General features: G+C 43.4%; 1 protein-coding gene across 4 annotated transcripts in view; it reads right to left on the bottom strand.

Annotated features, from left to right (window-relative positions):
- The window catches only part of arhgap24 (Rho GTPase activating protein 24), a 225,493-nt gene that overhangs the window by 65,645 nt on the left and 136,916 nt on the right, over positions 1 to 22,932 (bottom strand). Inside the window, exon 1 of one of the 4 annotated variants that reach the window (XM_014138903.3) lies at positions 18,136 to 18,323. The exons of 2 other annotated variants lie outside the window; for them this stretch is intronic. In XM_014138903.3, the coding sequence (XP_013994378.1) occupies positions 18,136 to 18,199 (64 nt within the window). In that variant the 5' untranslated portion in view covers positions 18,200 to 18,323. Of the gene's footprint in view, positions 1 to 4,731; positions 4,959 to 18,135; positions 18,324 to 22,932 lie in introns of those variants that run through there. One more of the 4 variants, XM_014138904.3, reaches the window with a different exon arrangement.

Genomic DNA, 22,932 nt, shown 5'->3' with positions numbered 1-22,932 from the left:
CTGGTGGGGGGGTGTAGGGGTCTGGTGGGGTGTGTAGGGGTCTGGCTGGTGGGGGGGGGGTCTGGTGGGGGGTGTAGGGGTTTGGTGGGGGGGGGGGTCTGGCTGGGGGGTGTAGGGGTCTGGTGGGGGGTGTAGGGGTCTGGCTGGTGGGTGTAGGGGTCTGGTGGGGGGTGTAGGGGTCTGGCTGGGGGGTGTAGGGGTCTGGTGGGGGGTGTAGGGGTCTGGTGGGGGGTGTAGGGGTCTGGCTGGGGGGTGTAGGGGTCTGGCTGGGGGGTGTAGGGGTCTGGTGGGGGGTGTAGGGGTCTGGTGGGGGGTGTAGGGGTCTGGTGGGGGGTGTAGGGGTCTGGTGGGGGGTGTAGGGGCTTCTTCCTTGCTGAGCGGCCTTTCAGGTTATGTCTATATAGGACTAATTTTACTGTGGATATAGATACTTTTGTATCTGTTTCCTCCAGCATCTTCACAAGGTCCTTTGCTGTTGTTCTGGGATTGATTTGCACTTTTCGCACCAAAGTACGTTCATCTCTAGGAAACAGAATGTGTCTCCTTCCTGAGAGGTATGATGGCTGCGTGGTCTCATGGTGTTTATACTTGCGTACTATTGTTTGTACAGATGAACGTGGTACCTTCAGGCGTTTGGAGATTTCTCCAAAGGAAGAACCAGACTTGCGGAGGTCTACAATTTATTTTCTGAGGTCTTGGCTGATTTCTTTTGATTTTCCCATGATGTCAAGCAAAGAGGCACTGAGTTTGAAGGTAGGCCTTGAAATACATCCACAGGTACACCTCCAATTGACTCAAATGATGTCAATTAGCCTATCAGAAGCTTCTAAAGCCATTAAATCATTTTCTGTAATTTTCCAAGCTGTTTAAAGGCACAGTCAACTTAGTGTATGTAAACTTCTGACCCACTTGAATTGTGATACAGTGAATTATAAGTGAAATAATCTGTCTGTAAAAAATTGTTGGAAAAATGACTTGTGTCATGCACAAAGTGAGATGTCCTAACCGACTTGCCAAAACTATAGTTTGTTAACAAGGAATTTGTGGAGTAGTTGAAAAACCAGTTTTAATGACTCCAACCTAAGTGTATGTAAACTTCCGACTTCAACTGTACATACACTGAGTGTACAAAACATTAAGAACGCCTGTTCTTTCCATTACATAGACTGACCAGGTGAATCCAGGTGAAAGCTCTGATCCCTTATTGATATAACTTGTTAAATCCACTTCAATCAGTGTACTGTAGATGAAGGGGAGGAGACAGGTTAAAAGAAGGATGTTTAATCCTTGATACAATTGAGACATGGATTGTATGTGTGCCATTCAAAGGGGGAATGGGCAAGACAAAAGATGTAAGTGCCTTTGAACGGGGTATGGTAGTAGGTGCCAGGCACACCGGTTTGTGTCAAGAACTTCAACGCGGCTGGGTTTTTCACACTCAGCAGTTTCCTGTGTGTATCAAGAATGGTCCACCACCCCAAGGACATCCAACCAACTTGACACAACTGTAGGAAGCATTGTAGTCAACATGGGCCAACATCCCTGTAGAATGCTTTTGACACCTTGTAGAGTCCATGCCCAGACGAACTGAGGCTGTTCTGAGGGCAATATTGGCCATTAAGGTGTTGTTTTTTTCTTTTTTTACTTTTTTTACTTTTTACCCCCTTTTCTCCCATATTGGTAGTTACAGTCTTTTCCCATCGCTGCAACTCCCGTACGGACTACAGAGAGGCGAAGGTTGAGAGCCATGCGTCCTCTGAACCACGACCCTGCCAAGCCGCACTGCATCTTGGCACACGGCTCGTTTAACCCGGAAGCCAGCCGCACCAATGTCTCGGAGGAAACGCCGTACAGCTGGCGAATGAAGTCAGCGTGCATGTGCCCGGGGACAAGGTCATCCAGGCCGGCCAAACCCTCCCCTAACCCAATTGTGCGCCGCCTCATGGGTCTTCCGGTTGCAGCCGGCTGCGACACAGCCTGGGATCGAACCCGGCTCGGTAGTGATGCCTCAAGCACTGCGGTGCAATGCCTTAGACCACTGAGCCACTCGGGAGGCCAGGAAGGTGTTCTTAATGTTTTGTACACTCAGTGTATGTAGGCTTGCTGTGACAGTCAAGACATATTACTAGTGAACGAGACTACAATAACAAATTCAATGGAATGTAAATGGAATAAAAATTCATTTTCAGTCATCGAGGAGAACCTGTCTTGAAAAACCAGACAAACAATAACTAAAACAGTCAATTAACAACCACACAGCTCAGAGCATCAAGCCTCTCCCAACCCACTCTAGTTTCTTGAAGAGGACACTTTACCTATTGACTCGGCTGTTGTGGCTCTGGCTGTGGGATGAAGCTGATAATTGATTCCCCTTTAATGAGCATAATGATCTCAGGCAGCCAGGGCAGGTGTCCAGACTCTCCCTTCCTCCCTTTACCTGGCCCTCCCTCCCTCCCTTTACCTGTCCCTCCCTCCCTCCCTCCCTCCCTCCCTCCCTTCCTTTACCTGGTTCTCCCTCCCTTTACCTCTACCTGGCTCAGCAGGCATCCTCACATTAAGACCATGTTTTCATGTTTTTCAGTGGCTCTGATTGTGAAATACGTATCCTGATGGATTATTGATGGACTATAGATCAAGGAACAACAAAATAATGATTATCCAGGACCATGTCCCAATTAGTGAAATCAGGACATGCGTGTTTGCTGTGCCCTTGGTGGCAGTGTGTCATGCCCCACTTGGTGAAATCAGGACATGCGTGTTTGCTGTGCCCTTGGTGGCAGTGTGTCATGCCCCACTTGGTGAAATCAGGACATGCGTGTTTGCTGTGCCCTTGGTGGCAGTGTGTCATGCCCCACTTGGCGAAATCAGGACATGCGTGTTTGCTGTGCCCTTGGTGGCAGTGTGACCAGATTCACAAAACACTTCTTGCACAAAAACTTGAGAAGTAAAACAAAACAAAAATAATAAGAAGTTCATAAGATAGTTTGTAAGATTATTCGATTTTTTTTTTGAATATTATTAATTATAGAATTTTATTTTATTTTTATTCATATTTTATTTATACATTTTATTTTATTAAAATGTTTTATTCTTATTATATTTTTGTATATTTTATTTTTTATAATTTTGTATTTATATTTATTTATTATTCTTTTATTTTTTTAAATATTTTTTGGTGGGGGGCAGCAGGTAGCCTAGCGGTTAGAGTATTGGGCTAGTAACCGAAAGGTTGCTGGATCGAATCCCCAAGCTCACAAGGTAATAATCTGTTGTTCTGCCCCTGAACAAGGCAGTTAACCCACTGTTCCCCGGTAGGCCATCATTGTAAATAAGAATTTGTTCTTAACTGACTTGCCAAGTTAAATAAAATAAAAAAATATTTTTTAAAGATGATTGTCACGAGGCAACTGATTTAGCTAGCTAGCAATGAAAATCATGTTAGCATATTTCCTACTGAGATTACTGTTCTACAACATGTTCTTGGGTTTCCAATAATCAATACTGAAACTTTCAGATGAAGTTTGTGAGAGAATTAAACCTGTTCAATTGCTTTCATGAGCTTATTCTCTCACTGCCCAGAGTTTAAGAAAATAGTTTAGCTATCTTGGAATTAAGAACATTTCCAAGAAGAAATCCAATAACTTTATTTTCAAGAATTTCCTGCAGTCAAATGACCTAGTAGCCTCATGGGTGGAATGTTATTCATATTTTTCATAATTTCATCATTAATAAATGTAATCCATTAATTCCTATGGAGGACTGTTCCTGGGGAGTTCCAATATGGCCAACCAGTGGCTTCAAAGCCTCTCAATGGCCAATACATAGCACCAGCAATCCATGGTTTATATACATCATTGGTCCCGAACTGTGGCATCAGAGCCACCACCATCTTCTTTAGAATCATTAACTGCCTTTGATAAGTCCATGATTGGCCCTGCTGACCAGGGGAAGCCCATACTTATTGTCATTATATTATGGACTCCACAGAAGAATGGATCATTTTGTCAATTTAAAGGCTTAAGATCAGATGATAACAAGTTCTAATCTTAGTATTGTGTTACAGCACATTCAAATAGAATGACTAGAACTGAACAATATATTCTATTTCTATGCTACGCCATTCTGTTTCTGTTCACAGGATTTACATGTACAAAATGTGCGTCATTCAATATTTCATTTGTAACAAGTTGGTATAAGAAATGTGTTAAGGATTTGAACGATTTGTGTAGCCTGTTACTCACGGTCTTCTTGTTCATCAACACGCATGGCATGCAGATGGAATCTGTCCAAAACATTCGCGAGTCATTTACCCAACGATCTGTCATCGGAGGTAGACTACTACACTGCATCAGCTATTTTTCAGCTAATTATAGGCTATCCACGCGTTCTTTCACAATCACATGGAGCAATGCTCTGTCATGGCTGTACAGTATCCAAACGTTTAGAAACATGTCAAATTAATTCATTCAGTAGGCTATCGATTTAATGATACGTAACATGTATATAGGTGCCTGTAAATATCTTTAAAACAATAATAGTTCCGTCTATTTCTACTGATTAAATTAAATCCAATCGACAATTGCCTTGGCAAGATTTAGTTTTCACAAGTCCATTTGGTGGATTGTAAAATAAATGCATGTGTTCAACAGCTTTGCGGTAAATAGTCTAATAAAGTCACAAAAAACTTACAAGTATTTGTCTACACAGGAAAATACACTCGTGGTTACTGACCCGTCAACATGCAGTTCTGATGTCTGTCACATAAGACAGTTTGCTGTTCGGTAAATAGCCCCGTACTCCAATTTTGTAAAGGCTCCTACTTCAGAATGATTTTCAACACATCCAGAAGGGTCCTCGCGGAACATGCTTCGCGCACCGGTTGATAGACAATGGGATTAAAAACGTTCCAACCCTCTCCGCTCTCCCAGAGCTGTGCCGGTGATCGCGGGAGTAGAGCGAGAGAGAGAGGGAAAGAGGGAGAGAGAGAGAGAGAGAGAGAGAGAAGGGATTTTTGGCAGAGAAAAGTACAGACTCCAGAGAAAGAGACAAGGTCTAAAGATTTTCACTTTGCCTGAGTAGATGCGCTTTGCAGTATAGCATATGGTAGGTTTGTATACTTGTTGGCGATTTCAGGGGATTCATATTAGGCTACGATATGTATACTGAAAAACAAATGGTTTTGCACTTTTACAATAGATTTATACTATAATGTATTAGTAACCCTGGTCACAAAGAACACTATTTTCCTGGTCTGACTCAAGCTCTCTGGCCGTTTACATCAATCACTGTCACACTCGTTGACCTTAGACGGTTCATAGCCTCTGATTCCCTGTCTGGCCATGTATACCCTCACTGCATTCCTTACATGTCCTGTTGTCTACACGTAGTTCCTCCATACAGGACGTACTGTATCTTCTCCAGGATGTCCTGTATCACTGACGGAGCCTTTTTTGGGGGAAGTTCCCAGTGGTTACTCATACTGACTGACATTACTGAGACATTAGGAGAAAATTCTATTTGATTGTAGAAGAGACATAGGCGTGACTCATCATTTAAACTGATGGTGTTATAAACCTCAGTAACCATGGTTAGGATGATGGACCATTGTGCCACGTCATTAACTGTGAATCACACTGTTGGACAGGACAGGGATCAGAATGGACTGAAAATGTTACGTACTTCGTTACACTTGAGAGGAATCAAGATTTGATAACACTTTATTTTCATAGTCCATCTGTAGATACTCAACAAACTAATAATAGACTTTCAGTCATTTTGAACAATTCCACTGAATTCCACTAGTAGGTTTCATAAACAATGCCCCAGGGAGAGAAAGACCTTCATTGGTCACACCTGGTTGAGTAATAGTGTGTAGTTAACTACACATACACTGACATTCCAAACAGAGTCACCAGTCATCTACATGGTAATGTGAAGAGAGCTTGAGCAAATTTGGGAGCTGGTCCAATGCGACTGTTTCTTCAGGCATTTCTCCATTTCTTAGGCATTGTGAGGACTGATTGTCATGCAAACGTCTTGAGATAGTCCCAGTGTCCTGGGACTGCTTTGTTCTTATTGAAATCAAATGGCCTGTTGCTTTTTCCAACTGCATCCCAAATGACACCCCATTCCCTACTACTTTTAACCAGGGCCCAGGCCTGGTCTAAAGTAGTGCACTATATAAGGAATAGGGTTCTATAGGGCCTGGTCTAATGTAGTGCAGGTTCTATACGGCTCTGGTCTAAAGTAGTGCGCTATATAGGGAATAGGGTTCCATAGGGCTCTGGTCTAAAGTAGTGCACTATATAGGGAATAGGGTTCCATAGGGCTCTGGTCTAAAGTAGTGCACTATATAGGGAATAGGGTACCATTTGGGACGCAGCCCCAGTATTCTGTCTTTTTACCAAACACTAAACGTTGGAAGATGTTAAACAGGATTATATACAGCTGGATACCATAGCTGCTGAACCAAGCTGTGTGTGTGTGTGTGTGTGTGTGTGTGTGTGTGTGTGTGTGTGTGTGTGTGTGTGTGTGTGTGTGTGTGTGTGTGTGTGTGTGTGTGTGTGTGTGTGTGTGTGTGTGTGTCTGTGTGTCTGTGTGTGTCTGTGTGTGTGTGTGTGTGTGTGTGTGTGTGTGTGTGTCTGTGTCTGTGTCTGTGTGTCTGTGTGTGTGTGTGTGTGTGTGTGTGTGTGTCTGTGTGTGTGTGTGTGTGTGTGTGTGTGTGTGTGTGTGTGTGTGTGTGTGTGTGTGTGTGTGTCTGTGTCTGTGTGTGTGTGTGTGTGTGTGCTGTGTGTGTGTGTGTGTGTGTGTGTGTGTGTGTGTGTGTGTGTGTGTGTGTGTGTGTGTGTGGTGTGTGTGTGTGTGGGGACCGTAGCTGCTTTACCAAGCCAGTTCAGTTCCTTGTGCTATTTCCTGTTGCTGTTCTAGTTTCATTTTAGACAGCAGGGTCCAATTGGTGAATAACAGGCAGAGAAGCAAATACAGTACGGTTAGTCTGGATACCGGCTGCCAAATACAGTACAGTTAGTCTGGATACCGGCTGCCAAATACAGTACGGTTAGTCTGGATACCGGCTGCCAAATACAGTACGGTTAGTCTGGATACCGGCTGCCAAATACAGTACGGTTAGTCTGGATACCGGCTGCCAAATACAGTACGGTTAGTCTGGATACCGGCTGCCAAATACAGTACGGTTAGTCTGGATACCGGCTGCCAAATACAGTACGGTTAGTCTGGATACCGGCTGCCAAATACAGTACGGTTAGTCTGGATACCGGCTGCCAAATACAGTACGGTTAGTCTGGATACCGGCTGCCAAATACAGTACGGTTAGTCTGGATACCGGCTGCCAAATACAGTACGGTTAGTCTGGATACCGGCTGCCAAATACAGTACAGTTAGTCTGGATACCGGCTGCCAAATACAGTACGGTTAGTCTGGATACCGGCTGCCAAATACAGTACGGTTAGTCTGGATACCGGCTGCCAAATACAGTACAGTTAGTCTGGATACCGGCTGCCAAATACAGTACAGTTAGTCTGGATACCGGCTGCCAAATGCCTTGATGTCTAAAAAAACTGCAGCAATAATAATGTTGATTCTTTCTCAATTCAGTTGTAACAAAGACTCCAGAAGAAAAATGAAAAGGCGCCCCATGGTCATTAGTCTGTCCTCTAACGCCCTAATCTGGTGCAGAGAGAGAGTCAATAATAGTGACATTGTGGCAGCGAAGAGACAAGGAGCAGCTCCGAAGCAATGTGAATGAAAAACAAACTGGTTTGAATATGCACAGCCAAGGTCCACAGATGCAGTACTATTAGTACTGCCTGCGTTCCAAATGGCACCCTATTCCGTGCACTGTGTACTACCTTTGACCAGAGACCTATAGGCCCTGCTAAAAAGGGGTGCACTAAAAAGGGAATAGGGTGCCATTTGTTACACATACATTGTACTGAAGCGTTGAGGTGACGCAGGACCAAGCCCTTGTCTTGACTGGGACATAGCTTGATGGCTGTTTGTTGTTGTCTACAGAGGGAGAGGGGGAGTAGTTCTCCTGTGTAATAAAGAATGGAACTGGCTGCTTACAGTAAACTCTGTACTGGGTGATTCCTCATGAAATCAGGACCAAAAAATACCATGATTTTGGGGTGATTTTCACGACATTTAATCCATAGAATGTTCCTTTGTAGGATAGATTGTTGACATTTATTTTACATTGGTATCTAAAAGCAAAATTGAGAAATAATTTATCAAATTTGGCGTATTTATGGCATTTTGGCCTTACCCAGGCCTCCTTTAACCTCTACAGAATCGGTGGGCTTAAACTCTTGTTAATCTAACTGCACTGTAGCTATTACGGTGAAAGAATACCATGCTATTGTTTGAGGAGAGTGCACAGTTATGAACTTGAAAAGTTATTAATAAACCAATTAGGCACATTTGGGCAGTCTTGATACAACATTTTGAACAGAAATGCAATGGTTCATTGGATCAGTCTAAAACTTTGCACATACACTGCTGCCATCGAGTGGCCAAAATCTAAATTGTGCCTGGGCTGGAATAATACACTATGGCCTTTCTCTTGCATTTCAAAGATGATGGTACAAAAAAAGAATGTTTTTTTCTTTGTATTGTCTTTTACCAGATCTAATGCGTTATATTCTCCTACGTTCATTTCAGATTTCCACAAGCCTCAAAGTGTTTCCTTTCAAATGGTATCAAGAATATGCATATCCTTGCTTCAGGAGCTGAGCTACAGGCAGTTAGATTTTGGTATGTCATTTTAGGCAAAAATTGAAAAAAAGGGTTCCAGCCTTAAAAGACTCCATAATGTTTCATCTGTAAGTGCTACAGAAATTTTTTTGGTGTCATATGAAGCTTTACCGCTTGCTCTGTAATATGAGTAGTATTTTGATTTCAATAGATATTATCTTACATTAATTTCTGATTATTGGAAAACATAAACATGAATATTGAAAATATACAATCTTTAATTAGGCACATTTTTCAATCTATTGTTGAACATAATATACTCTACAGACATATCATATAAGTTCCAGAGTGGGATCTCTGCTACTTTTAGAGTTATTAACCAATCTTTAAGCATTACCAACAGAGTGAATGTGAAAATAGATTCAAAATGGTTGCCCTCTGCTGGTGATTGGCAGGATCTGCAATGATACAAGTAAAAGGAGAGGTGTGATTGGTTAACTTGCCTTGTCTCTGTATAAAATGGGCCATACATTAATATGGCCGTAGAGTATATTACATTCAACAATATATTTAAAAAATTGCCTAATCATTGCCTAATTAAAAATTGTGTATTTTCAATATTCATGATTATATATTTCAGTTTTGATTAATTCATGTAAGAAATTTGTTATTGAAATCAAAATACTACACATTTTCAGAGCAAATGGTAAAGCTTCATATTACACACATTTTAGCTGTGTAGCACTTACAGATGAAACATAATTGAGTCTTAAAGGAGCCTTGGGTAAGGCCAAAAAGTCATAAATATGCCAATTTTGGTTAATTATTTCTCAATTCCGCTTTTAAATATAAATGTCAAATATATACTGTATGTCAGCAATCTTTACTCCAAAGGACCATTCTATGGATTAAATGTCGTAAACATAAAAAAATCATGGACATGTTTTTTTTTTTGTCCTGGTTATGTGAGGAATCACACTACCGTAGCCAGTCTGTCAGCCCAAGAGAAGGGTTTCTCACTACCTGGTTAGTACATTTACTGCTGTTATTGGACATAGAACAATGGATGTGCTTGCGGGATTCAAACAAGTGAAAACTTACTAGATGAATGTGATGTGAATGACTGATGTTGTAGCTTACTACGGCCAGCTCTACAGGGACATCGAGTCACAATTTCAATAACTGTAAAGCACATGGAAGAGTATTTTGAGAATCCCGTATCACTCATAGATACTTTACATGTATGCCATTATCTAAACAGCGATACTGTGAATAAATGCTAAACAGGTCTGCTATGCCGTTAAGCATGACACATAGCCTCCAATGTTCTGTATTGCTGTCATAGACATATTCTAGAACTGATGGAACACAGCGGGGCAGTAACACAGGTTGTAAACTACATTAATAAAATAGCTAGTGGATGGAAGAACTCTTAGCCAGGCTTAGAGTTGTAGCAGCGGTGGGTGAGAAGTGAATGAAACAATAATACAAATTAGAATCTATATACATACTGTACATATTTACAACTGTAAGTGTAATAAATGTCCATGGGGGTGGAGGAAGGGTAAATGGGGTGAGGGGTAGAATGTCCATAGTGGGAGCAGTAGGTGGGGGTAAGTAACCGGGTGGTAGCCGGCTAGTGATAGTGACTAAAGTTCAGGGCAGGGTACTAGGCGGAGGCCGGCTAGTGGTGACTATTTGACAGTCTAATGACCTTGAGATAGAAGCTGTTTTTCAGTCTCTCGGTCCCAGCTTTGATGCACCTGTATTGACCTCGCTTCTGGATGGTAGCGGGGAGAACAGGCCATGGCTCAGGTGGCTGAGGTCCTTAATGATCTTTTTGGCCTTCCTGAGACACCTGGTGTTGTATGTGTCCTGGAGGGCAGACAGTGTGTGCCAAATGGTGCGTTCGGCTGAGCTTATCACCCTCTGTAGAGCCTTGCAGTCAGATGCGGTGGAGTTGCCGTATCAGGCTGTGATGCAGTATGTTCAGTATGCTCTCGATGGTGCTCCTGTAAAATACTGTGGGGGCCCTCGGCGACAGGCCAAATTTCTTCAGCCTCCTGAGGTTGAAGAGTCACTGTCGTGCATTCTTCACTACGGTGTCCGTGTGGTTTGACCATTTCAGCTCCTCGGGGATGTGTACGGCGAAGGAATTAGCCTTTTTTGATCATCTCCATGGCGGCCCCGTTGACGAGGATGGGGGGGGGGGGTGCCCAACCTGGTTCCTACTGAAGTCCACAATCAGCTCCTTTGTTTTGTTGAGAGAGAGGTTGTTTACCTGACACCACGCTGTCAAGGTGCCTACCTCCTCTCTGTAGACCGTCTCGTTGTTGTTGGTAAATCAGGCCGACTACTGTCGTGTCATCAGCGAACGTGATGATGGAGTTGGAACTGTGTGAGGCCACGCAGTTGTGGGTATACAGGAAATACAGGAGAGGACTGAGGACGCCCATCAGGAAGTCCAGGACCCAGTTGCATAGGGAGGAGTTCAGTCCCAGGGCTTTGAGCTTTGTGGTAAGCTTAGAAGGCACTATGGTATTGAAGGCCGAGCTGTTGTCAGTGAACAGCATCCTCCCATATGGATTCCTTTTGTCCAGGTAGGTGAAGGCAGTGTGCAGTGCAATAGCGATTGCCTTGTCCGTGGATCTGTCGGGGCGGTAGACGAGTTGGAGAGGGTGTGGAGTGTGTCAGGGTGGGAGGAGGTGATATGGTCTTCGACTAGCCTCTTAAAGCACTTCATGATGACAGAAGAGAGTGCTACTGGTTGGTAGTCATTCAGTTCAGTTACTTTCTCTTTCTTGGATGTGGGGATGATAGTGGACATCTTGAAGCAGGTGGGTATATCGGCCTGAGCTAGGGAGAGATTGAAAATGCCGGAAAATACAACAGCTAGCTGGTCTGCACATGATCTGAGGGCGCGGCTAGGGATTTCGTCTGGTCTGGAAGCCCTGCGAGGTTTAACACGCTTGAATGACTTGCATATGTCGTCCTTGGAGACTGTAAGCATGGAGCCCCTCGTTGTCCTCATTGGTTTCACATCATTAATGCATTTTTTTATGAATCCGGTGACTGAGTCGGCCATTCATTTGATGTTATTCCCAGAGGAGCCCCTGAACATATTCCAGTCCACGTGATAAAAACGTCTTGGAGCATGGATTCTGATTGGTCAGACAGGCATTGTAAAGACCTGACCACCAAACATCCCTCTTGAGTTTTTGTTTGTAGTGTGTTGATGTGTTGATAGTAATTCGGGAGCACGGTCGTCAAATTACTTTTGTTAAAGTCCCCCGCGACAATGAAAGCTGCCTGCAGGTACACGATCTCCAGTTTGTTCAAGGTCCAATGAGAGCATTTTTGGCGTCGGCTTGGGGCGGGATATACACAGCCATGGCGATAATCCCTGAGAACTCTCTCGGAAGGTAATAAGGGCGACATTTGATGACCAAGCGTTCCAATATGAGAGAGCAGAAACTCGTAACTTCCTGTACGTTTCCCCCCGTTGCACCATGTGTTGTTGGTCATAAAGCAGAGCCCATCACCTTTGCTCTTGCCAGAGAGAACCCATTCCTATCTACTAGATGAACTGGAAAACCCACTGGTTATATATAATCCATTTGGATGTCAGAGGAATGCCAAGTCTCAGAAAAACAGTATGTTGCAAAATCATATTTCCCTCTGGAAGGAGATCCTCACTCTGAGTTCCTCAAGTTTATTTACTAATGATTGAAAATTGGCAAATAGTATGCTCGGTAACGGAGAACGGGTTGCCCGGCATTTCAATCTCACTAAGACCCCTCCACGTCTGCCTCTCCGTTGGCGTCTTCCTTTCCTTCTCTCCGGGAGGACTCCCAGGCTACCCGGCGCCTCACCGAAGAGGCCAGACCATTGCACCTCTATCTCCGGGAATTTGGCTGGGTCGAGTGGACGGTGAGTACCCAGCGGTTCATAGTCCAATAGTTGTACCCAGTTGTATGAAGTAATGCTTCAAAATAAACTGAGTAAGAAAATTAAGAATAACACTCGAAAAAGTAGAAACCTGAAAAGGTTTTGTAGGAGCTCGATGGCGAGGCTACCATGTTTGTCGGCGCCATCTTGGACAAAAGCCCTCGATTAGATCAATGCAATCAGTGATTTATATAGAGGGGGACCATTGTCTCTTGACCCATCAAATCAAGGTAAATGTCAATCAATGACCACTGTAAAGGACTAGACGATGTGCTTGACTGGAACACACATCCTGGCAGAAAGCAATCAAACCTGAGATGTCAGAGATGCCAAGCTGCACCCACAGTGAGGTATCATTCTGGGTACAAATGAAGTGAAATGTCAAGAAGACAAATGTGCAGCTTCTTTCCATTCCTTCACTAAAACACACATCCCTGAACAGAGAGAGAGAGAGAGAGAGTATGTGTGAGAGAGAGAGAGAGAGAGAGAGAGAGAGGCACAGAAAGAGAGATAAATGCTAAGCAGTACCCACGGTGAGATATTCAGGATAGTCTATACAACTCTTGCTCTCCAGCTGCTAATGCTGGGCTGGCTGGCGTCTTTGTCTCCAGGGAGACCGTCGTGGCGTCGTCCCATGAAGAGACCTGTCGTGCTGAGGTATGCCGCCAGAGATGACTACAGTGCCTTCCCCTTGCCACCGGGTTACCTGTAGCGACAGCTGTGACCACTGAATTCACCACGCTTCAGGCTCCAGACAAAGGAGGAGTCAGTGAAACCTTCATCACCTCCACATAAAACATATTCAGCACTGTCTCATAGTACCTCGAGAAAATATATTTCTGTGCCTGATTTTGTGCAGGTACACTGTCTCATAGTACCTCGAGAACATATATTTCTGTGCCTGATTTTGTGCAGGTACACTGTCTCATAGTACCTCGAGAAAATATATTTCTGTGCCTGATTTTGTGCAGGTACACTGTCTCATAGTACCTCGAGAACATATATTTCTGTGCCTGATTTTGTGCAGGTACACTGTCTCATAGTACCTCGAGAACATATATTTCTGTGCCTGATTTTGTGCAGGTACACTGTCTCATAGTACCTCGAGAACATATCTTTCTGTGCCTGATTTTGTGCAGGTACACTGTCTCATAGTACCTCGAGAACATATATTTCTGTGCCTGATTTTGTGCAGGTACACTGTCTCATAGTACCTCGAGAACATATCTTTCTGTGCCTGATTTTGTGCAGGTACACTGTCTCAGTGTGACCATAAACAAAATATATGGTATTGTGTCAAATACTGTCTCTCTCTGGTTTAGAAGCAACAAAAACATTGTATAATGTAACTATAACATATTCAGAGTTGAATTGAAACTTGAGTAAGATATCCAAGCTATCAAGTCTATGCCATTGCCTGCACCTGATAACGTTTAATCTAGAATAATTAGTGACTGATAGGTATACTGACACGCAGTTCCAGTTACCACTGCATTATGACACAGTAAGTACATTACTTGAAGAAACTCCACCACTGCAGTCGACAGCAACATGAACCTGTCAGTCACTCAGAGTAGGTCTACGTCTCTGGCCGTCATTCACAGGTCAACACCTCCAGGCCTGCTCCATCTGGCCATGATGACAGGGATATGAAAGGAACAGTACACGGACACCATAGAAATAGAATGACAGAATTACATGTATACATCAAATAATTATATTTATGCGAGACACTAAAGGAACAGGAACTCAAGGCAATCAAATGCCAGCCAGAGAGCAACTCCAGCGGATGTGGATAACTCTGGATAAGAGCATCTGTCCCATAATGCTTTTCTCTCTTGTGTGTATGTGTTTTGTTGGTCAGACTGGCTGGCTCACAATAGGACCCTCAGCCTTAGCAGTAGTTCCTTGAGCTGCTATGTGTTCCAGTCAGAGTACTTAATTAGTGATCTAGTATCTAACGCTAACGGCGCCCTAACAGGTGGTCGACAACAAAGGTCTGCTCTGTACTGCAATTGGCACTGCGTTAACTGCAAATACCTGGGGTCCTGAGACATGCAGTTCACAGGTCCTATTCTTGGTCCACTTTTACCTAAGACTTCAGTAACAAACCAATAATTCTTATGTGAAATATTTGACATTGTTTTGATATATTATCAATCAATGTGAAAAGTAGCAGAGAGATTCCCCAAATGGAAAAAAAAAAAGGTTGTGGGAAAAACAGACTACTTCTAAATGAGCCCATATTTTTCTCTGGCTATGATCCTAGAGCCAAGTAGACATAGGAAGCGGCAGCTGCTGGGCGGAAAACAGACAATTCAGACACATAGCAGCTCAGCATTGTTTGGTCTGAATGACTAAAACATGACATACTTCCTCCTGTTAGGTCCTAGAGACATAGCTACAGTTATTTGTATGAAATAAAAATCTAATCAAATCAAATCACGCACACGAGATGTATCAATAAAGTGTGTGTGTGAGTGTGTGTGTTTGTGTCTATGTCTGTGTGTGTGTGTGTGTGTGTGTGTGTGTGTGTGTGTGTGTGTGTGTGTGTGTGTGTGTGTGTGTGTGTGTGTGTGTGTGTGTGTGGGTGGGTGTGTGTAACTCTTTCATTTGGGCAAAGCAGAGCCCTGTGTATGACATGCAGGGACAAGTTGAGATTCAATATAATGTCTAATGATAGTCTGGGAACGTCTCAGTTCACCCACATAAATACCTGTCCTGTTCACAGAGCTGCACAGAAAGTCACACAGAGCTGCACAGGAAGTCACACAGAGCTGTACAGGAAGTCACACAGAGCTGCACAGGAAGTCACCCCGAGGTCACAGGATAGGTAACTTTGGTAACATAGTGAGACAGATATTTCAACTGATGTGTAAATGTGATGCATCCGCTTGGCGTTTCCACTTACTACCAAATATGGTAGTAAAAGGAAGCCCACTGGCTGGCAGTGGGAGAAGATGGAGCGAGATGGATTTTGGCCAACATTCTTCACATTTTCTCATCAATTAAATATTTGATCTCAGTACAGTTTTCTGTTCCCAAAACTAGAATCTGTTATGAACAGAGTTGACTAAGTTTTGTAGACTTGACCCTTTGCAAAGGGTTGCCCAGCATCTCAACCCCTTCACATCTGCCTCTCCATCGGCGTCTTCCTTTCTTTCTCTCTGGTAGGATTCCCAGGCTACCCGGTGACTCACCGAAGAGGCTAGGCCAACATCCTCTTCTATAAACAGAGCTTTATTTGTCCATTTTACTTGTTTTTGCTAACCAAGTTGTCTAGTGAATCTTAGCTAGCTAGATAACAGTGAGTAGCTTACACAGCGTAGCTTAGCCTACACTGTGGCCTGTAGGTGTTGACCTGTGATTGAGGGCCATAGATGTAGACCTACTGTGACTGACAGGTTCATGTTGCTGTCACTGCAGTGATGGAGTTTCTTCAAGTAATGTACTTAATGTGTCATAATGCAGCTGTAACTGGAACTCCATGTCAGGGCTACCTAGTGGCTTAGCGGTTTAAGGCACTGCGTCTCAGTACTAGAGGTGTCACTACAGACCCTGGTTCGATCCCGGCGCACAATTGGCCCAGTGTCGTCCGGGTTAGGGTTTGGCTGGGGTAGGCCGTCGTTGTAAGTAAGAATTTGTTCTCAACTGACTTGCCTCGTTAAATAAAGGTTACGATTTTTTAATTAAAAGACATTCTACACAAAATGCCATACCTAAGATGATATTACCTAAGTGGCTTGCAAAAATATTCAACCCCCTTGGCCTTTTTCCAATTTTGTTGCCTTACAACCTGGAATTAAATTTGATTTCTGGGGGTTTGATTTACACAACATGCGTACCACTTTGAAAATGCAAAATATTTTTTCTTGTGAAACAAACAAGAAATAAGACAAAAAAACATGCGTGCATAACTATTCCCCCCCCCAAAGTCAATACTTTGTAGAGCCACCTTTTGCAGCAATTACAGCTGCAAGTCTCTTGGGGTATGTCTCTATAAGCTTGGCACACGTAGCCACTGGGATTTTTGCCCATTCTTCAAGGCAAAACAGCTCCAGCCATTTCAAGTAGGATGGGTTCTGCTGGTGTACAGCAATCTTTAAGTCATACCACAGATTCTCAATTGGATTGAGGTCTGGGCTTTGACTAGGCCATTCCAAGACATTTAAATGCTTCCCCTTAAACCACTCGAGTGTTGCTTTAGCAGTTTGCTTAGGGTCATTGTCCTGCTGGAAGGTGAACCTCCGTCCCAGTCTCAAATCTCTGGAAGACTAAAACAGGTTTCCCTCAAGAATTTCCCTGTATTTAGCGCCATCCATCATTCCTTCAATTCTGACCAGTTTCCCAGTCCCTGCCGATGAAAAACATCCCCACAGCATGATGCTGCCACCACCATGCTTCACTGTGGGGATGGTGTTCTCGGGGTGATGAGAGATGTTGGGTTTGCGCCAGACATAGCGTTTTCCTTGATGGCCAAAAAGCTCAATTTTAGTCTCATCTAATGAGAGGACCTTCTTCCATATGTTTGGGGAGTGTCCCACATGCCTTTTGGCAAACACCAAACATGTTTGCTTATTTTTTTCTGGCCACTCTTCCGTAAAGCCCAGCTCTGTGGAGTGTACAGCTTAAAGTGGTCCTATGGACAGATACTCCAATCTCCGCTGTAGAGCTTTGCAGCTCCTTCAGGGTTATCTTTGGTCTCTTTGTTGCCTCTCTGATTAATGCCCTCCTTGCCTGGTCCGTGAGTTTTGGTAGGCGGCCCTCTCTTGGCAGGTTTGTTGTGGTGCCATATTCTTTCGATTTTTTTATAATGGATTTAATGGTGCTCCGTGGGATGTTCAGAGTTTCAGTAATTTTTTATAACCCAACCCTGATCTGTACTCCTCCACAACTTTGTCCCTGACCTGTTTGGAGAACTCCTTGGTCTTCATAGTACCGCTTGCTTGGTGGTGCCCCTCGCTTAGTGGTGTTGCAGACTCTGGGGCCTTTCAGAACAGATGTTCAGTATATATACTGAGATCATGTGACAGATCATGTGACACTTAGATTGCACACAGGTGGACTTTATTTAACTAATTATGTGACTTCTGAAGGTAACTGGTTGCACCAGATCGTATTTAGGGCCTTCATGGTATTTGTTTTTTCATTTCGCTTCACCAATTTGGACTATTTTGTGTATGTCCATTACATGAAATCCAGATAAAAATCTATATAAATTACAGGTTGTAATGCAACAAAATAGGAAAAATGCCAAGGGGGGTGAATACTTTTGCAAGGCACTGTACATGGGTCTATCTACAAAGTCAGACAACTATATTCAAGACTGAACATTGCAGAGACTCTCAAGTACAAATCACACTCACATTCTACTATATGAGTCTGTGTGGCAAGCACAAAAATCCCAAAATTAAAATGTTTAGCCACTGACTGGCCTCAACAAGAAAAACAAAAATACATAAGTGGTGTTATTACCTGAGTGAGGAGAAGATGGTAAATCTGATCCATACTGATGAACCGTCTGTTGGACCACCTCCATGCCTCCACGTGTCACTCACTGATTTATCCCAGAGAAGAGGCCTTTAAGCTGGACAACAAGTCCTGGTTGACTGGGTGCTCCTGGAGACTATAGCCCTCTCACCCTGGATCTCAGCTAGTTTTGGCCTGGCCCCTCCGCTACGGTCAGTGAGCACAGCTGAGAGAGGCAGGGGGGGTTGGGATTGGAATGGGGGGTGGGAGTTAAAGGGGGGCTACACCCTCTCCTCTCCAGCATGCAGTCCTCAGAGAACAATAGGGTACTAGATCACAACAACTCTTTACAGAGTCTTTACAAGCCACCCTTTAAATTAGGCAGGCTCCCATGAACAAACAGAGAATCCCATTCAGAGTAATGCTATATTATTTACAGTAATGATACATTATTTACATTACAACACACAATGCCAACAGTAAGGTATGACCAAGGCTAGGGTATCTAGCTATCCACCAGAGGGAATGAACAAAGCAGAAATAGGCCCACACCCATGGATTTCTACAAGTACAGCAAGTCATATGAGTTACATACTGTATTTCCGGGAAGTCATTTATTTCCTAGCTGAGTGTTTAACGAACTAACCAGCTGGATGCGACTCAAGCTGTGACCCATACATACACAGGACGGAGGAAATGAGGTGAAGAGAAAATAGGGAAGCTGAGAGAAAGAGCTACTGGACTAATTAAGAGAACAGAGAGAGAGAGAGAGAGAGAGGGGGGGAGAGAGAGAGAGGGAGAGAGAGAGGGAGAGAGAGGGGGAGAGAGAGAGACAGAGAGAGAGCCAGAGAGAGAGAGAGAGAGAGAGAGAGGAGAGAGAGAGAGAGAGAGAGAGAGAGAGGGAGAGAGAGAGACAGAGAGAGAGCCAGAGAGAGAGAGAGAGAGGGAGAGAGAGGGGGAGAGAGAGAGACAGAGAGAGAGCCAGAGAGAGAGAGAGAGAGTAGATGCCTGTGTGTCTGCTGACTTAGGTAAAAAATTGTGTCTGTGAATGTTTAGAACATTGTTCTGACGTTCCTTGTCCTCCACGGTGCCTGTGACAGCTAGGCTTCCGGTGACAGCTATAGGATTCCCACACACTGACTCTCTCTCAACCATAAGAACATCCATCCAGGTAAACACTGCTGTGTTTGTCTTCCAGTATTCACTCAGTTTAGTTTACACACTTCAACATGTACATTTTACAGCACTTCAAATAGACTCAGATCCCTCAACTGGTAACAACTTTCAGCCATGTTTGGATTAAACATCTCAGAAGAATGTGTGATTTATGAATGAAAAATCATGAAAAGAATTAAAGGTTTACAATACATAAAAAAAAAAAGTTATTTAACCTTTATTTAACTAGGCAAGTAAGTTAAGAACAAATTCTTCTTTACAATGACGGCCTACCCCCCCGGCCAAACCCTCCCCTAACCCGGACGACGCTGGGCCAATTGTGCGCCGCCCTATGGGACTCCCGATCATGGCCGGTTTTGACACAGCCTGGGAACGAACCAGGGTCTGTAGTGACGCCTCTAGCACTGCAATGCAATGCCTTGGACCACTGTGCCACTCGGGAGGCCATTACCTTGTGTTGACTTAACATCATCAGTAAGCAAAACATGAAGAGATAACTTTCTATTCCACTCATCCTATTCAAGTTGATTTAACTTTCCCAGAGAGACCATGCAGTCTCAGTTAGATTCCCCTGTCTAGATAACACTATCACGATCCATCCATAAGTCAACACCTTGGGCTAGTATTGGAGTGGAGTGCATTAAAGGGGGGATTGAGCCCAGTCTCCAATGGAAGAGCAACATAAATAGCTGACATGACCTCTTCTAGATAGCTGATAGTATATGACGCTTGTATCTGATATCAGATTGTCTTTCTTTAGCTTGTCATTATATCTACAGAATATCCAGCGTCCTAAAAACCTCCCACCAACTGTAGACAGCTCAGGTTAACTCTAGTCCGACCACCCTGGTGTCCGTGTGTGTGTGTGTGTGTGTGGTCCATGTCAACACACACTATCAGCATGGAGATATGTCAGCATGGAGATACTATAATCACTGTCTCCCATTTAGTCTGTCTCTACCTGAGTCCCCTACAGCTATTGAACCACAGGTCTGGTCCCTGCAAATAGAAGGTGTGTGTGTGTGTGTGTGTGTGTGTGTGTGTGTGTGTGTGTGTGTGTGTGTGTGTGTGTGTGTGTGTGTGTGGTGTGTGTGTGTGTGTGTGTGTGTGTGTGTGTGTGTGTGTGTGTGTGTGTGTGTGTGTGAGAAGCAGAATTAATAGCTAAGGTCAGCTCAGAGAGGGCATGGGTTTGTTTGGCTCTACTGTCCCTCCCGGGCCTCCATAGGAAGAGAAAGAGAGGAATCGTTATACTCAACAAGAGAACAATGACAAGATCCACAGCACATTCTTAGGTGCTGACAGAATAACATGACACCTCTTGAGGCTGTTACAATGTGTCTCTGCATCAGGGAGAGTAGGGCCTATCTGTGAGACTCATCTATGTTTCCCAAATGACACCCTATGTGAGTCCTATGGGCGCTGGTCAAATGTAGTGCACTACATAGGGAACATTCTGCCATTTGGGATGCACCCAATGTGTTTCTGTAACAGGGAGAGTATGTATGGTGTCTGTGTGACAGACTAGACGGTGTATGGTTACAGGGTGAATGGGTTCAGGAAGGAAGTGAAGTCAGTTTACCACAATTCAATAAATAATAATACAAAATAAATACAAACAAAAAAGTTTACCACACTGCTTTCGCTCATCTACACTAATTAATAAACCTGTTACGACATGTCTCTGCAACAGGGAGACTATGGCCTATAGACTGTGGCCTATAGACTGTGGCCTATAGACTGTGGCCTATAGACTGTGTCCTATAGACTGTGGCCTATAGACTGTGTAGGGGTGTATGGTTACGTGGGTGAATGGGTTAAGGACCAGCCTGTGTAAGCAAGAGTTCGTTAGGCTCATGATCATGTTGTTCAGCACGGTAACTTAGTAACAAAAAACTTTACCATACTACTACTTTTGGCTCTGCAAGATTCATTCATTAATTACAGTTTGAAATGGATCCATCTCAAACATGTAACACTCCTAATTAAAGTTCTTCTTAGTTTCAATAACAAATTTACGGTATACATCAACCCAACCTGGACTCAGGGGTAGACGTGAAATAGTAACCTTAAATCTGGGACACTCCAATTACTATGATATGTAATGTTTGTATTAATTTGTGGATGTCCTTTGGGACAGTAATCGAAAGGTTGCTGGATCGAATCCCTGAGTTGACAAGGTATAAATATGTTGTTCTGCCCCTGAGCAAGGCAGTTAACCCACTGTTCCCCGGGCGACGAAGACGTGGATGTCGATTAAGGAATCCCCCAGCACCTCTCTGATTCAGAAGGGTTGGGTTAAATGCGGAAGACACATTTCCGTTGAAGGCATTCAGTTGTACAACTGACTAGGTATCCCCCTTTCCCTTTTCATTATCCATTTCATATGATATGTTATGAATTACAATTCGTACAATAGGTAACAAATGGCAATTCATACAATATGTTACGAATTCCAATTTGTTTTGGCTAACGTTAGCTAGGTAGCTAGGTGGCTAACACTAACGTTAGCTAGGTGGCTAACGTTAGCTAGGTAGCTAGGTGACTAACACTAACGTTAGCTAGGTGGCTAATGTTAGCTCGGCAAGGGGTTAGGGTTAGGGATTAATTCAGGGTTAAGGTTAGGGTTAAAGGAGAATTTAAACACTTTAGGAAGTTAAGCTAAGCAATAATATATATGTTAATTGAACAGAAATCTTGAACGTTTATTAGAGTTATGGGTAGCGCTATCTTGAATTGCCATAGTAACGACTGATGCCAATTCGTCATAGGCAGGTTTGAGCAAATTGTGTTTTTTGGCGTGGGGATTGAAAGTGAATCCTTCCACCGGGAGGAATCTTGCCTCCACTGGACCTGAAAGGTTTCTCACAACTTTGACACTGCTCTCGCTGTCATTGAGATCATGTGAACAACATTAAGGTAAGCAACTGTATACAATTATTTTTTTATGTTGGTAATTATAACATTTACATTTTAGAGTATTTTTTCCGATTGATAAAATTAGTCTGTAAAATGAACTTGTGATAACAAGCCGAGTAGCTAGCTACTTGATTTAGCTCTTCTCTTGTCTACGGGCTAGGGGGCAGTATTGAGAATTTTGAAAAAAATATGTGCCCATTTTTAACTGCCTCCTACACCAACTCAGAAGCTAGGATATGCATATTATTAACAGATTTGGATAGAAAACACTCTGAATTTTCTAAAACTGTTTGAATGGTGTCTGTAAGTATAACAAAACTCATATGGCAGGCAAAAACCTGAGAAAAATACAACCAGGAAATGAGAATTTTGTGGCTGTACTATTTTCGAGTCATTGCTAATAGATCACACAGTGACAAAGGATTCATTTTGCACTTCCTACGGCTTCCACTAGATGTCAACGATCTTTATGAAGTTGTTTGAAGCGTCTATGATGAACAGAGACCGAATTAGAATGCAGGGAAGTTGACGTCCCTGGGATGTCGTCACTTCATTATTGCGCGCACCTGCGCGTGCATGTGAGGCGAGACATTTAAAAAAAATGTTTTTCAAGACACAGGAGAGGTCGGGTTGAAATATTACTTATGTTTCATGTTAAAAATGGCCCTAAAGATTGATGCTAAACAACGTTTGACATGTTTGAACGAACGT

This window comes from Salmo salar, chromosome 13 (genome assembly GCF_965601325.2).
Source record: "Salmo salar chromosome 13, fSalSal1, whole genome shotgun sequence".
NCBI lineage: Eukaryota > Metazoa > Chordata > Actinopteri > Salmoniformes > Salmonidae > Salmo > Salmo salar.
Note: the sequence above shows the minus strand (reverse complement) of the source record. Positions and strands in the feature narration are given on the sequence as shown.